Source organism: Manduca sexta, chromosome 16 (genome assembly GCF_014839805.1).
Source record: "Manduca sexta isolate Smith_Timp_Sample1 chromosome 16, JHU_Msex_v1.0, whole genome shotgun sequence".
NCBI classification, from domain to species: Eukaryota; Metazoa; Arthropoda; class Insecta; order Lepidoptera; family Sphingidae; genus Manduca; species Manduca sexta.
The window spans coordinates 13042681-13060449 of NC_051130.1; the positions used below are offsets into that span (position 1 = coordinate 13042681).

General features: G+C 37.0%; 1 protein-coding gene across 5 annotated transcripts in view; it reads right to left on the minus strand.

Moving 5' to 3' along the window:
- The window catches only part of LOC115450438 (ran-binding protein 9), a 43665-nt gene that overhangs the window by 9655 nt on the left and 16241 nt on the right, over positions 1 to 17769 (minus strand). For 3 of the 5 annotated variants that reach the window (XM_037439165.1, XM_037439170.1, XM_037439168.1), the window contains exons 2-3: positions 13980 to 14045; positions 1819 to 1983 (exon numbers count right to left, since the gene is read on the minus strand). In XM_037439165.1, coding sequence (XP_037295062.1) covers positions 1819 to 1983; positions 13980 to 14045 — 231 coding nt within the window. The remainder of the gene's footprint in view (positions 1 to 1818; positions 1984 to 13979; positions 14046 to 17769) is intronic. The other 2 variants (XM_037439171.1, XM_037439169.1) reach the window with 1 other exon arrangement.

Sequence of the window (17769 nt, forward strand, 5' to 3'; positions counted from 1 at the left end):
AAAGTAAAAATATATTAGTTTTAGATTTATAACTACCTAAATTATATCTTATTTCAGATATTTCATATTAACTTAAAATGCAGCGAATTAGATTTATTATATTATATCAATACCTATAAAATATCCATTTATTTACAAGTAAATTATTTGATTCGGGGTTTATGTTTTTCATGAAACAAAATGCAAATTTGGTTTATCCTTCAGCAATCTTAAATGCTATAGCATTACCATACACACTTATCAGTATTTAGTACATTAGAAAGCTAGACCTTTCAAAGTATTATTTATTACCATTGCAGTATACGCACAAAACGCCAATGATGTCCAAATAAAGTATAACACCGGTTCAGTTTTTTTTCTTCTTACTTTATCATGTACTGTAGTCTTTACCCTACACTGATTGAAAAGAGCAACACCAGAGTTTCTTGCCCGTTCTTCTCTGGTGAAAACTGCTTTCCGAACTGGTGGTAGAGTTAATATTGACGGAATCTAAATAATGTATAACATTTTACAGATTCAAATAAATCATTTCATTTCAGTCTCAGATCGGTGCACGGCGACATTCCGTTCACCAAATACGTATAATAAAGGGCAGTTAGTCGCTTACTGAGCCGTGATCTTAAGTAAATTAAATAAGCTCTGGGCCCAATAGTTTGACTACACGGTACAAGCTGCTATACTGCTAAAAGCCATTGTTAACTCGCATACTTTTAGCTCGATACGCCTCGGCCAGTCACACGATACGAACTGTTATAAATGTGTCAAGTGATCACTAGATAGGAACCAATGTATGAATCTCATAGTATTGACTTTGAAAAAAAAATATAAAGATGGTAATGATTTCCACAAGTGACCAATAAAGTGTACCTTGAGTAATGAATACTCAAGGTACACTTATTTCTGTCTAAATTATAATTAATGTACAAATAACTTCTCGATACGACTTTTCAAAACAAGGCGAGTGACGAGTAATAAATTTAGAAAAACTACTTTTTTCAAACTACCCGACTACTACAACTCGCACACGACAAAGCACATAAACAATTATAAAATGCTAGTGGCAGTGTAGTAACTAATCTAACCAAATCTCCCGCTACACTGTAACCAAACATTAAGCCGTAATATGAAAACAATAAATTCTCATTCTCTCTCAATATTTCTTCCAAACTATAGTACTTATGACTAACTAAAAAAGAACTTTATAACAATCGCATTAAATATCAAGTTGTAAGCACAGTTTGGTAATAAACTTTACCGAGGCGTATATTTTATTGTCGTTTGGAAGCCATTGTCTTAAGACTTTTACTTAGTTCTTTATGATGTTTTGGTAAGCCGCTTTGTCGAAACTTTTCGTATACCATTTTTTTCTTAATATATTTGCAAACGAGTAAGTCAATTAATAGTGATCTAAACTCATGGAAGTGAATGAAATTTAATAACTTGATTACTAGGACTAAAGCTCTTTTGCTAGTTAGAACTAACGTACCCAATAGTAGAACAATGTAACAGTGTGAAGATTAAATGATATTAATTTAAATCGATTACCACCAACAATCTTCAACAAATTAAACTTAACTTACTACACTTTTTTATCATTTACCAGATCTATATTTAAGTATTTTCTTAGCCTTCTTACGCAGATGAACCTGACGTTAATTATAAATATTGTGATATAAGTTGTACGCGACCGCCAATACCAGAGTCCAATATTACAAATTATCCAGAAAACCACAAGTAGAGGATTTATTGTTTTAGCACCATATTACTCTAGTTAACAGGTTAAATCTAGAAAGTTCTAGAACCAAGAGTGAAACTCACCAGGCAGTCTGTTCATATTAACACCATGGGCGGAGAGGCCGATGCCCATGTACCCATCGCGGCCCTTCGACACGATCCGCACCTCGAAGTAGTACAGACCACACGCCGCCGGGATCGGGTGCGTGGCTCGGACACTCGCAGCGTCCCTGTGCGTCTTTCCGTGACCTGCAACGCGTAGGTTAGGTTAGGTTAGGTTGGAAAATACTTTTTGAATGATTGAGTGAAGACACGTTAACGCCTCATGCAGAATAGTTATTTTATTCTTCGAATATAACATAAAAATAGCTCAAGCCTATAGGACAGTGGGAGAGGCGGTAGGAAGAGTGAAAAGAATAAACAGTATAAAAGAAGATACGTGTGACGGTAGAAGACGGCGTTTTGGGGTTATGTGCTATTGCTATGTGAACAATAATTTGTCTCAGCGATAGGTCCAGTGACGGACGTGTTATCACGTGCATAGACATTCAAAGCATTTTTTCTGTATAGAACCTTATTAGTGATGTAATAGTGGTTAGGATTTTAAACAGCGTCTAAAATATCGATCTAAGCATCTAATCTAGTTTGCTGTAACGTGTGTAGTCGCCTTTTTCCTTTTTTTATCGACGGCTCGGTCAAGTGACCTCAAAATATGTCGACCGGCAATAGATAATCTGCCCCTGACGGTCGGCACAGTTATGCCGGCCTGTTTAATTGCTTCTTCACGCTCCGTTTGAAGGACCCTAAGTCATAGGAAGGAGGGAACACGTATTCTACCTAATAATGTAGTAAGAATAGGAAATAATTTATCTGAACTGACGCTCTATAAGTGCAAATTATGACCAAGAATGGGGCCAGATGCCTGGTACTGAATTCCGACCCTTTATATTTTTTTACTTGGCAGTGATTTATATATTTAATTAAATATTGGGCAAACCCAATGCCCTTCCACAAGCAAAGCTCGTAAGTATACTTAGTTTCCACAATTATATTTAAATCTAGGAGTGATCGCTCCGAGAATACGAGCCAAATGCGCAGAAGTGCACCAACAGACCGACACGCCGGACTCGTGCTATCGACCTTTGAATTTAAACCAAACATGTTTTAGCAAATAACATAACCACTACCGAACAAAGGAACACACGTGCTGATTAAATAACTAGCGTAATTAGTTCCAGTAAGGTTCACTATTGAATATGGAGTGGTACGCAACAATTGATCTATTACAAGGCCAAACATACGCTCATCGATGTGGACGAATGTTTGATCAAACGTTGGCCGCGTGTTGAATAATAAACAACTGAGATAAACATATAATAAAATATTCGCAGTTTGTTTTTAAAGAATTCACTCGCATAACTACTTAATGAATGTGTTTAAAAATAATCTCTTACCGGTTTCAAAACATTTGAAAACATATCGCGAAATACATCGACTGTATACAACGGACATTACACAGAATCGATAATGGAGTAGGTAATGATTTCTTTATGTAATTGCTTAACTAGCACTTTCCCTGGTAGATATAGTTACATCTCTACCTACCTCTTGAGATATAATTAAGCTTACGTGTTTAGTTGTCACACTATTTATTCATAACATTCAGTTCATTGTTCCGAGAATGCTCGGCGTACATTCTCATTGTGTCGGCGTTGCGACACTCCGCAAGACTCCGCAAATCTCCATGTTATTATGCATTAAATTAAACTGAAACGTGTACCTACCGAAACGCATTGTGGGCCGCCCGCCTACTGGCTAAACTAATTGATTACATGCAGGTGGCATAAAACAATATTAAATGAAAGGTGTTTTGTATTTACGGCGGAACATTTGAGATTCTATGAGTGAACACGAAAAACTGAACGCGGGAAATACGGTTATTTTGAAACGTCTAGCCACTTAACCTTCCACTGATAGTTGATGTAATTTTATGAGAATTATTTATTTTCAACTGAGTTGTACTTATTTGTTGCGTACATGTCAACAATTTATTTTTCTTCTTTGAAATTGTCCGCCGTAAACTGTATTATGGAAGATATTTAGATGAAAAAAATTGAAAATCATTTGATAAATATGTTTTGATTGTGTTCCCTTATATGTTAAATTTATAAATAAAAACAAAGAAAATAATACCCGTGATGGATAAATTTATACGCGTGGATCACGATCGCAGTGTTTAATTTTTAAAACCTATTGCTTTTATATGTTAAATAGTTTTGGAGCTGAAGTGGTCATTAACATTGACAAACGCATCCATCTGATATAAACCTCTTCTTTAATTATATTGTTTCTATGTATATCAGCGAACAGCGAACTGCGTACTCAATTTACTATTGTAACAGGCAATTTAGACGATATTTTTTTTTATTATTTTTATGAGGATAGAAACTTTCACATTAACTCAACGTCCTACAAAACATATAAACAGTTTAACTACTGTATCAGTTATACGCAATTTATGATTCGGCCAAACATGGCCTATACAACACTAAAATACAATCAAACTATCAGACCAGTATTTCCTGAGATTAGCGCGTTCAAACATACAACCAATCTCCTCAGCTTTATATAATAGTATAGATAGGTGGTTTTGGCAAGCTATCGTAAATAAATTTAATAAAAACCGTTAATCAGTTGCGATGGTATCCACCGCTGCGTAGTAATGTATGACGTTATTCTCCCTAGTAATATTATAGCGCCGAGTACAAAAACAAATAAATATGCGCAGAACGCACATCCTTGGACGCCGACGGGCGACATTATAAAAAATATAAACTCCGGCGCAGATTGACGTATAGGTCGGTCAGAAACGAAACGTCGAATATAAATTTAGTAGGCATGCGTAGATAATGTAAGTCTGAAGAACGAAATGAGGAGAAGACTAGATAAATAGTCTCATAATAAGCAAGATGGTGATATAATAAATGGTAAAAATTTTGGTAACCTTTAAAATATTCTTCTGACATTTACGATTGTTTATCGAAACCACCGCACCCTCTCAGCCGTCGACAAAAAGAATAGTGTTCGCATAACCAAGCGCGCACACACTCACAGATGAGTAGCTGCGCACGCGCACCATCAAAACACATAGGTTAACGAACCGCCACGTGTTTACACAACAAACAGGACGTGGGACGCGGCACAGGAGACCGAGCGCTTTTAGCAAGCCAAGGACGCCGGTAGCACATCAATATAAGATATTTGATTTATGTAAATGCTTAGGAAATAAATCTGCTAAATTAAGCGGCAGTGGATAGGCCCTGGATTCAAATCGCAAATCGATATTCTAACACTATATATCTGGGATTGGATAGGACTTGAGTCCACACTAAAATGAAAGTAAGAAACTACAAGACATTTTCATTGCTGCAACCCTAAATATTTGATTGCGGATCACACAAATATTTGTATCGCTGCAAAATCTGTATTACGCAGTATTTTCAATATCTAATTCATGTCAATGAAGCTGTCAACGATATTAATTAATTAGATTAGTTTATTATTGATATACTACGCCACTGAAGCAGACTCGTTAGATATTCTAATCGCGTAGTACTCGAAAACAACAACCAAACTAAAAATATATTAACATATTGTTATTCAACTTCTTACCAACGATCCGAACGTTTGAGGAAAATTTAACGGATCATTTTTAATTTCAAACATTTGAATCATTCTTAAATATTTAAGTAGAACGTTTGTCAATGCGAGGATCAATCTCGGGGCATCGTCTCATCGCCTATTAGGACAAGGTGGCAGTCAAACAATACATATGTTATAAAAAAACATACGGTCGAATTGAGAACCTCCTACTTCTTTTGAAATAGGTTAAAAATACAGTAGAAACCAAAGAGTATAATTAAAAACGAATATCGAATATTCCCTTCGATGTTGTTATAACGGGTTTTCATCGCTTTCATGTATTTATTTAAAAATTTTGTCATAATAATGTATGGACAATTCGTTTATTCGACTATTGTTTTAACAATGACCCAATATTTTAAACAAACTTCGCAACCAAAGATCATGTATTTATCACAAGCAGGGGCCGTCTTTATCTTGTAATGTGAGGTCACATAGGGAGGTAAGACAAGAGGGTTCGACGGCCGCGGTGACTTGCGCGCAATCCTGGACTCAGATAAACGGGGGTTGAGTCATTATATCTAGCTGGGTTGGACAAATAGTAATTGGATTAAAAATACGATTACGATTACAAAATGTAATTGGGATTACGATTACAATTACTCGGAGAAGTAATCTTAAAATCCGTTTAAAGATTACAATCGCAGTTTATTATTTTATTATTTCAGTTTATTAGTATGTTAATTATATTTTTATCAACCTAATTGGTAATGGATAACGTTTTTTACTTTTATTTCCCATGTATAGGCATGTAATCTCGATTAATGATTACTTTTAATCTAATGACTAGTAATCAATTTAAATTAATTGTAATTATTAATCCAACTTTTAATCTAATGACTAGTAATCAATTTAAATTAATTGTAATTATTAATCCAAATAAATAAATAAAACAATTACGCCCTACACTAATATTTAGTCGCCTTTGTTGCTTACAAGGACTTAAAAAAATATTTAGAGTGACATCTATCTGCATGTACTACGTAGACGTAAGAACTAACATGTTCACTGGTGCCAGTTGTGCGATAAAGTTTATTTTTTTTCTGTATATCAAACTCGGTGTTGCATTACGTATATCCGAAGTCTGGTTAGTAAAAAAAATAGGTCCACAAATATTTTAATCTATTCTCATATTCAAAAATAAGAAATGTTGCAGAAGATATACTTGTTATGAGGTGTTTTCTTGTCATTTACGATCCAATTTTGTATCTTTGTAAGCATTGGTTTCATACATTTACGCTACTAAAATATTATTTTATAAATTGTCTATCTAATAATGTTAGTTGCAAATTAAAATGATGTGTACTTTAAGACGAGATGCACAAAATTATCAATTTTAGTGACATGTTTATTATAAAATTAATGAAACAATATCCACATTATAAAATTTTTTAAACAACCAAAGTAAAGATAACTGATAATTGAAATATTATTATAAATTCGTTACTATGTTTATTATAAATTTTAAATAGACTAAAAATACAGTTACCGGGCCATTTTGCTGGGGGGACCGCCCTAAATCAACGACATTAAAGTTTATTTTATTTATGCACATATATTCAGTGGTTCATTAGTATATAAGTGTTAATTTATAAACACTTAGCATTTGTAAGCGATGGTGGAGTTTTTATAACGCTTGGCGTAAATACTACGTTGTAGTTACAGTTATATTGTTGATACCGTTACTTTCTGTGCTGGAGTTACTCGCCATATATTTATATTGTACAAATATTGTATAGAAATGTAAGTTTTTGATGATACCATACAAAATTTAGTTTTAACATGGTAATAAACACACACATCATTTATCCTCACAGGGATAAGCTGACGCAACCAGGGCACCCACTTTTCGCCATGTGTGTTCCGTCTTATTGATGTGATAGGATGTGGTACCGCCATTTCGACCACAAATTCCAGACTCTAGGCTGATAATCAACGGAAAAACGCAAATATCATTGCACCCGACAAGAGATTCGAACCCGGGACGTCAAAGCACTAGTCCTACCGCGGACGCAATACAACTACGCCACCGAGGCAATAATGAATTATTTATTAAAGATCTCCACTAAAGGATATACGTAGATTGAGCCTTACATACCAAGATATATACCAACAAATTAAAGAAACTGCTACAAGTTAGGTTACAGTTAGATTATACTCATAGGACTGCGCTGGGACTATGTTATAGCAACACACTGAACTAAGGCTTATTCATACTTAACAACATCGTACACTCTGTATATTCATTGTTAATGTACTAGGTTAAGTAAAAAATAATTACGAAATTATCATTCTTAAGTTATAATAAGCTATGGTGAGGTCTTGTTCTTTGAAGTGTGTAATTGGTATGAGACAAGTTTATAACATATTGATTACATCGTACTCACGTAAATGGTATATTTTCCATAGCTGAATATAAAAACATTCGAAAACGCTTAGAGCCGTTCATTAGAAGGGTATAATGACTAATGCCCTTTGTAATAACACAATGCGGAAACTTGATAAAAAGCGTTTAATTCATATCGCAACACCGAATGAACTCTTAAAACAATACGTATAAGACCTACAATTGTGCATAACCATTACAACTCATAACAATTATTTCTTTGTCTACATACAAAAGTATGTTTCCAGGCCATTGCCACGTTAATCAACTGACACGGCTATATTTATTTATATCAGAAGGATGGTAAACTATAATCGATTGTATGTTAGTGTCATTTAATATACTAACAACACTCTAAGAATTTTGGATCTATTATCTACTAGGAAATCAGAAGCAATTAGCATTGCTTTTATTTTAGCAAACTTTCTGTCCGTACGAAATACAACACAGCCACTACATCACGTCGATTATTGTAAGACAGTGAAACCGGGCTAATCAATGTACCACAAGACAGACCTTCTTTAAATCCACATTCCCTTTCAATTAACAAACGCTTGATAAAGATAACAGATATCTCAGGAGTATCACATACGCGTTGGATCAAACATTGGCGGTGAGACCGACATGTCAAACATTCAAACATTGGACAAACGTGAGCGCGCACGAGGTCGACACACCCGCGCTTCCTGCAAACAAAGAATCCCCGCGCTGACTAACCGATACAAATATAGCACGACTTTTACAATGCCTCCGAAATCGGCCGCTAGTATTGGGTTATGTAGGGCCGAGTTGCTTGCTGGTCGGTCTGTTTGGATACACTTGTATCCAACCAGATAGCGACCATGTACAGAAAGTGTACAACCCGACATAGCGGCCCACGTAAGCGTGTTGCGTTGCCGAATCAGTCTGTGTATATCCGTTTTAAAACAAGCCGGCACAATGGTGTCGACCAACAAAAGCTCGTACAAAAAAATGGTTTACTGTGACCCCATAGGTAACTCAAATATCACTTTAAACGTCTCGGAAACACAAGACTTCATCTGAATGGTCTCTCAGGGCCCGAAAAAGATAATGAACTCCATAGCTGATTTACGAAATTACTTATATATTTTTCGATTTAATACATTTGTAGAATTGTCGGAAATTATCCCCAACTTGTGTCCAATACTTGCGTTCTATTTAATATTGAACGTAATATGATCAGGGAACCCAGGGTGCACTAGTTGCATCCTATCTGCCCCTCGGGACACCAGCGTGAGCTTATGTTTTCATAAACGATGAATAAACATGACTAGCAGCAAGTCAATTAAGTTATGAATATGGATGTAGCTCCCGCCGCCCGACCTCCGTGACTAAAAGAAATTGCTTTCAGCACTAAAACACTCTATTTTAACAAAATTTTCTTTTAACGGTTGTGCTTTTTTCTATTATTTAATTATTTAAATAACGGGACGAGCCAGAAACCCACCGTTAATAAACGTGAAACCTATAAATAGTAGCAAAGTCTACTTCGTAAGTCTCCTATTTTATTTGTACTACAACTGCCTTACTAATAAACTTTGGATTCGTTCCGATCCCGGCAATTTGCTCATATGTGAAATAATGGAATTTTTAATCTAATATTTTAAGGAGGCGGCGCTGGTGTCATACAGTTTTAAGGAAATTCTTAGCTTTGAGAGAGAAGCCGAGACCAATACCTAATTTACCATAAAAGTTGATAACAAAATAAAAAGTTAAATGTGTTCACTGTCAGCAAATTCTGTTAAAAATGAAATATTCATATCTTTTAGAAACGATGTACTTTCTTCCGTCTTGATTCAATTTCTCTCAAATTCAATAAGAACGAGAAAAAGAATTCTGCAAAAGGCTGCAGGCACAAATGCCCGACCCGGGGATCGAACCCGAGACCTCAACACTGTAGCCGTACAGCAACACAACTGTGCCAGCGAGGCAGTCAACTATACTATCAAAGTATAAGTAAATTAAAGTTAAGGCACGTGAAGTAAACAGTAAACACCATTATTTACGCTAAAATCCACACGTTTATCAGTTATTGTGACGGCAGTTAACACAATTTACACGACATATTTCTAGACGGTTCGTACGCGTGCCGTGCAAATATGTAAATAACATTTGAACAGATATGCCCTAGGATTTGGAGCGTCGCCATCTAATAACATTACAGAAATCGGCGGTAAATATTAAACATCGGGGTTTAGAATGATATACTGAATATCGCAAATTAAAAGAACATATCATTCCTTATCAGTCCTTCGACTTTGTAGTGTCTTATTTGTCACTCAAACATATACAACTTTTATAGCATTGCCGAATCTCTCTAGCTTTACATTTCGACGGTTAAAATGCTAATTGACTTAAGCGAATTTTTTTCGAAAGTTTCGTACATATTTAAAATCAGCTTTTTTTTCTATTGTTTTTTTAACCTTTTTTTTTTTTTTTTTGGTTTCGCGGAGAAAGTGCCTTATGACTACCGCCCAGCCTTCGTGGGGGGCGACTGAGCGGTTATGTTGGGGTCACCGTGCCTTACGACCCGACGTTGCGCCGCCCGGAATTGATGTAGACCTTCGGGCGACCGCCGGGCCGAGTCCCTAACCTATGTACAACGCACGGCATACCAACTAAAACTCCGCGGTGGCCCTCTTCGGCGCATTAGGGACGGCTGCGGGCTTCCTCTGACGTTGAAATGTCTAGTCTGCGACCGCAACCGCCCCTGCGCGGTGCCGCCTTGCGGCCCGTCTCCTATGGGGGGGGCTCAAAAGCCCTGCGCACCGAAGGACGCCCTCGGCGTCTACGGCAGCGTGAGGCCAACAACACACTGCCGTCCATCCCGGGGTCAACCGAGTGTGCGATGAACGCACTGCGCGCACTGAAAAGTGCGCGCGCACTAGACGGGCAGCCCCTGCTGCCCGCCGACGACCCCCTTCGTGGCCCCTATTAGTCGCCTTTTACGACAGGCAGGGGATACCGTGGTGGAATTCTCCAAACGCCCCCATTCCACAGGGCGGATTGTTTTTTTAACCTAGTTAAAATTTTTAGAAAAAAAAATCTTAAATCTAATTAGCCTTTTAATTGTTGATATCTATCTTGATTTGAATACTAAAATCCAGGGAAAAGGTTATCAATCGAAATCCCGGACGATAGCTACTCACCAATATATTCAGTCTAATTGGATATTCATTTGAATAATCACATCGTGGACAAATATTTGAAATTGAATATCAAAATGATTCGTATCAGACGTTACACGCGGAAGTCGTGAGGGCATGCCACCGTCCTACTCAAAACGAGAGTGACGCGGGAGTTAATGACGAGAGGACGGTCATTTATAGCTGTACCTACACCACGCATCGCGACTATATCAGCCTAATGAACGAGGAAAGCTACCAGTAACAGTTGTATTAAAAACAATAGATACAGGTCCATTAGATTCAATAAAAACAAATGAATATTTTATTGAGTGAGTAAACGTAGTTTGATTGTAAAGTTATGGAGAGGCAAATGCGGCACGTTAGCGCGAGACAACAAGGACGATACGACATATAGTTGTAGTTTTTCCACACAATTCGGCAACATTTTGATAGTTTTGATAAAAAATATTTTTTGCAATAACAAATGCAATTAAAGTAGACAATTCTATTGCCGTGGTGGTAATCGACTGATGGCTAAAGTTACTAAAGAAACCCGTTTCCTATCTTTAGATCAATCTCGAGGATAAACGAAACAAAATAAGTAATTTACGAGCGTAACTATCAAACTTTATTCAAATTGTCCCATTGCGGACGTAACAAAGAGATCACGATTTAATTTCAGAGTTAAAATATGTGATTCCATTAGGATGTTTGGCAAAACGAGGTAAACAAATATAGTAAACGACAATAGAAAAAATGTGTCTATTTTCCTAATTTCTAGAAGCAATTGAATATAAGTCATAACGAACTATAAAAATATAATAACAACGTGACAAGGCGACATTCATCTCATTCAACTTTTACACAAATTAGCTAAAGACAATCTGATTACACGGTATAGTTTAAATGGGTCACCTCCAATTGTCATTGATCGAATGCGGCGGACCTTGGGGCCTTGCATTGCGTGAACACTGGAGTCATTCTCACGGACTCTTGGAAAATCTTTATTTGAATCGACATCGACAGTTAGACCGTGTTGAGTTATTACCGGTAGATTATTGTGTGCTAGGGCGTGAAGAATTGTCGTAATAGAATTAATTCTCTGGGCATTACGGTCCTTCTAATGTCTCAGGACGACAAGTACGTCGCAATGCCATGATGCTTTAAATTCAAAGTTTTATATCATATCATCTTTCTATTGGCATCCAGCAAAAATTCTGGGACGTGTAAACATGAGACTGATCGACTCCTTTTCGCATTTAGTTACATAATTCGAAATTTACTTTATAAATGTCAGCTATATAATTATCAAACATTATTAAAAGATAGCTTTTCTATAAACCATTGAAAACGGTCATACCTTTGTCCCTGCTTCGCATCTATTCCTACCTTAACTTTAGTATTTACATAATGACCTCTTGCATTCTCAATACAGAGCTAGGATTCCTTTCAAGTACGCTGTACAAAACATTAGTGGTGGAACAAAACGAACGCACTCGAGGTAAAGCAAGGGCTTATGTCGCGGAGTGCACTTCTTTGCAGCCCGAACATGCAGGAACCGGCGCGCTGTGCGACCTCTTTCACTCTATTATTAGAGGTCTTTTGTGAGCTTTAGAAGTGACTCAAGGGGTGAACTTGTAATTGTGGAAATTTTTATATAAATCAGATCTCGAATGTAAAACGTTTTATCAAACAATATAAACAACTGTTTGCCGAGGTGGGTCAGAAACTGGTTTGATCGGAAGGGCCAGCGTTGTCTAATAGAGAAACGGTCAGAATCTCGAAATTTCTAGCGTCCCTAAATTATAGAATCACGTGTTAGAACCCTAATCATACATAAATGCGAATAAGATCTGCATACCCTGCGGTCCGTGAGCGAGCACTTAGCAGTAAGAATCCCACTGCGCACGCTTTATTAGACAGCACTCGACTGCAGACGAATATCCCAGCGCTGACTCACGCACGAACCGCACGCGATGGTAATCAGAAAATTCTCATACTAAATCCGGACTAATGAACAACGTTTTGTAGCTACAATTTTACGAATAAGTCATCAATGCCTCCGTGAGTCTTGTGACATTGTATTCAAAAGTGCCGATTTCACGCAAATCATTTTCAAAGCCGGGCTATAAAAGAGATAATCAAAATATATTATCACCACGATTCGAATAAATTTTACGCTTCAAGAAAAGCTCGTATTATTTAGGATACATACATAAGGGAGACTATACACGTATAAATAACAAATTCTTCATCTCCGAACATCATATTACAACTGTAAATCTTATCCATCCAACTCAAATCCTTAACAATATCGAGCAAACATTAATATTAGTACACAAAAACAGACACAAGCTAATGTTAAACTACAAACGCAAGCAACAAAAACACATGCAAATACACCTGAGTTACTACTCACTACTATATGAGATATAGATGAGAATTTATGTGCTAAAATGTATAAAATCCGACTACTGCAATGTTTACAAACATATATAGAGTATAGAGATGACTCGATGGTGACTAATGGAAAAAAGTGAGTGATATGAAAAAGTATTATTTTGACAACGACAATTGTAAGAGCAATTGTAGGAATACAGTGTTCGTTATCAACAATCTAATGCCAAGGAAATAGTTGAAATGAATCCACGTGTTACTAGCGAACGCAACGAAGCATAAAAAAGCGATTACACGATAAAGGAAGCAGTTTCACGATCGGCTTGTAGTTTGTACACAACACGCGAGTCGCGACACGATGTAACACGTAATGTTAACTGGAACGAGCCCGCGTTAGCACAGCACATTGACGTGACGTCCCACCACGGTATACACAGGGTGCTACACTAGTACATACACAGCGTGTGTGCTGCCAGAAATAAAAGAAAATACAATGTGAAAAAATACCAATAAATTTATTTCTAGCAACACCGACGCCACGACCCACATATACTCGATAGAGGACCATTACTTATACTGAAGGACGGGATATAATATATGTGATGACGTACGATACATCCAGAGGCGTAAGTGGAGGTAGGGCAGGTGGGGTCTTCGGCCCGGGCCCTGCGTCCCACCTTACAACAAATAGAGAAAACCAGGTCCATTAAACAGTTCCACACACGGGCCCCATACACACCACTTACGCTTCCGTTTGCCCGGCGAGCCGCGACCCTCGGCCAGCCACGACCCTGGCAGGTCCGTACGCGGTTATCACTCAGAACTTATGTGAACAAGACTTGCGCGGCGTGTTCAGTATCAGCAACGTTCACATGTTCCATCAGAGGCATAATTGCATTGGACATACCATCAGAATTGGTGAATTGATACTGAACAAAACTGTGTTCACATTACGTCTATCGCCAGCGTAGGATGACGTCATTGCATTGCTAGAAGAGTACCCGAGTCAGCAGCGTCGGATGCTGCACGCTGCGAGTTGCATGCAGCCTAACTACCGGCACACGAGCGCATTCAGAGCATAGTGGTGCTATGGAGCCGCACATATTCTATACTACTAGACTTAACATTTACACTAATACTAAACTTAAAATCGAATAGTTAAATTAATTTATAAACCAATAGATGTTGAAATTTATTTTACCGTGTCGATTCCACGAAGATGTTATTTAAGGTCTCCTCCGAATATGTACTAGATTTTAAGTATTTGAGTTACATCCGGTACTATAACTTCTAGATCGCAAAAGAAATAATAATATTCAGCAAAAAATAACACAAATATTTTTGTCATGCTGTTTATAATAAAATATATATTGCAAAAAAACAACACCAAAAACATAAGAGATATAAGAAGGAATGAAAAAAACAATAATAAACGAGTAAAGGAAACATAGTAGTAGAAACTAGAAAATATACAAATGCGTAGTAGTAAGTAGGTAGTTGGAAACTGGAAACAATATCGCGAGTGTCGTCAGGCGACTGCGGCGCGGTAACTAGCGCGTGGCGGTTGCTGAGCGGACGCGCGGCCTTGGAGCCAGCACGCTGCACGGGCGCACCGCCTCAACAATTAGCACCCGATGGTTTCAACACGCTGTCGACACCGATCCCTTGTACCATGCACGGTATGCTGGTGCAGTACGTGACCCATTCGCTGATCACAAAGCGAATTTACGCGATAACATTCAGTTCGTCTCAACAGCTGTGATTGAGGTGGCTTTTACTATTACTTACACTTTCTCACAATTTATGTTATTACTAGTCATAAAAGGCAAATGTAGTTGTAAAGACTTGGAGTCACTAATGTGGTCATTTTGTAACCATGACTGGGATGTTCGCCGTTTGCAAAAAAGACTGTATTTAGTTCATTATTTCAAAATGAACAAATATGGTAAAGCAAATCGAAACATTACTCTTGCTCCAAAACGCCTTTTGCTTAATACGAGGCTTTTACATTTTATCCTAGTTCTCATGGATTTGTCGTTTTTAGCAAGGTACCTACCTGGTGAGCTACTGGAGAACAAATTTCCAACAACAATTTGGACTTCTATTTCAACCCACTTTCCTTATAAAAACGAAAGTAATCAATATTTGTTTCTTTTTAGTTAAAGTTGTTCAAAGAACATTCTAAACCAACAAAATACTAGTAAATTGAACTTCATAATCCGACCTGGGCAGTTTAAACATTGGTTTTTAACTTACTTGTAGATTTTTGTATTAATGTTTAATCATTACGAATGATCCCATTGAAACATGAACCCAATTACCTAAGCCGCAAAGGTCAGTACGATCGTGACTCGTGAAATAACTCTTCTTCCGTGCACCAATTGATTTTACTGGCGGTGAATTTAATAAATGATCGATACGGCATGGAACAAAGCCAATGCCATCAATCAACGCGCCTTGTTTCCACGCTGCAACTACAATGGAAGATAAACTAATAAAGAGCGAAGTATTTTATGTGGATGTGTTATTGATCGAGTGTTTTGGAATAATGTTTGTGTGAGATATGAAATAGAAAATTTGCTACGTGATTTCTGCAATTAATACATAGTTACATTTTCATAATCATTTAATATAATAAAACCATAGCTGTATAATGGAATTTTGACAAATGTACTAAAAAAATATTAAATAATGTCGACATCAAATGCTTTATTACGTAGAATAATAGCATTTAATCTGTTTATCGATATTGAACACAATATAAATCATTTTAATATGACTAAAACCATTAGCACTTTTCTGTGCTTTGGAATCAAGAAGTAATACATATTCTCTAAAGCATAATGTATTTAAAATTCTGCCTAATAGTTTTTTATCCAAGTATTTTTTCACTCATATTGAACGATAAGGATAAACAACACTATTTAAACTTAACAATATTTAAATGTCTCATAACATCAATAACGAAGCAAATACCAGATCTTATTCTTAAGAATACAGAAGCAAAATAAAAACAATACAACCAGTATTACAATGAAATGCAAACGGAGGGGCATTATCAAAAGAAACAATGCTCATTGGTAGTCCACTAGCGGCCGCAAACTGGTCAACTTGGCCCTGTCGAACACACGGACAGACGGGACAACTACATTCATTATGCGAACGATATTGTGCCTATTTTGTTATAGGTATGGACCTATGAGGTTAGCTTTTAATTTATTTATATCTTCACAAAATGGCTGCTTGCTTAAATTTTTATATGACAGGTAAATGAACAAATGTTCATTGATGTCTTTCGTCATTGATATTCAGTAAGAGTAATCGTCATGTCGTGGAGTTTCTTTGTGTGTACCAGGGAATTATGATAAAGCAAGACCTTAGCATAACTTCTTACTGGAAAATTTATTCAAGAACTCGACAGATAAATATATGACGTGAAGTGAGTACGAAATTTGTTTCAACTTTGCAGTCTCAATACCAACTACGATGACATTTCTAAATCAAATTGGTGCCAATGAAAAAATACGTCTCCACATTGGTATCTGGAGACCATGCTTGCGTGCTACCCGTCGCGTTCCCGCAAAACTATTAACCGTCGCAAACATTACACAACTCGAAATGGCTAAATTCCTCGGAATCGTGATAACTAGCTGCATTTAGCGGAATAGTTCGCGTTGCTATGCAGCACTACAACGTCGCGGGGCTAGTTTCCGATAATGCACCGCTCGAAGGTCGAATATACTTATAAAAATGCTAATTTTGACGTAAGATTTCCATCGTTCGCCTAATGCAGAGCTTGTTGCTAACCCCCTGTTGCTAAAACTAGAATTCGCATTGTAGGCATGTCAATAATAATTCCGAAGGTATAAAATTTAATACTCTCTATGCGTGCTTAATTATTCAGTAACTCTAGTAATATTTATCTATCGATATATCCAAATGTTTCAGCCTATTAAATATGTTATAGTACTACCAACTTTCTTGCCTATACTTACAAACTGAAGCCTGTGCAATGGGCAGCACTGATTACATTCAGTACAATAGATTCAACCATCTCATTTTCTCCCTGAGGCTGCAAGTTCATATGATTGAAGCTCTACAAGTTAAAAACTATGCTTGATATTACGTTATTACATTTTGTACTGCATAATTGTGTATTCCGTGGCATTACGTGATAGGGACAAGCATCAGATATCGGGGTTGGGGTCAAACACCAGACTCCGGTATCACTTTGCCCGACCCGGGATTCGAACCCGGGACCTCAACGCGGTGATCATACCACGGACACAATATACGGGACAGAGATTATTTACTTTTTTAACAAAACTACAAAACATTGCCAGACTTGCTAGCATTATGAATTAACCGCTACGACGACGAGATTCAAGAATCAACTGAATA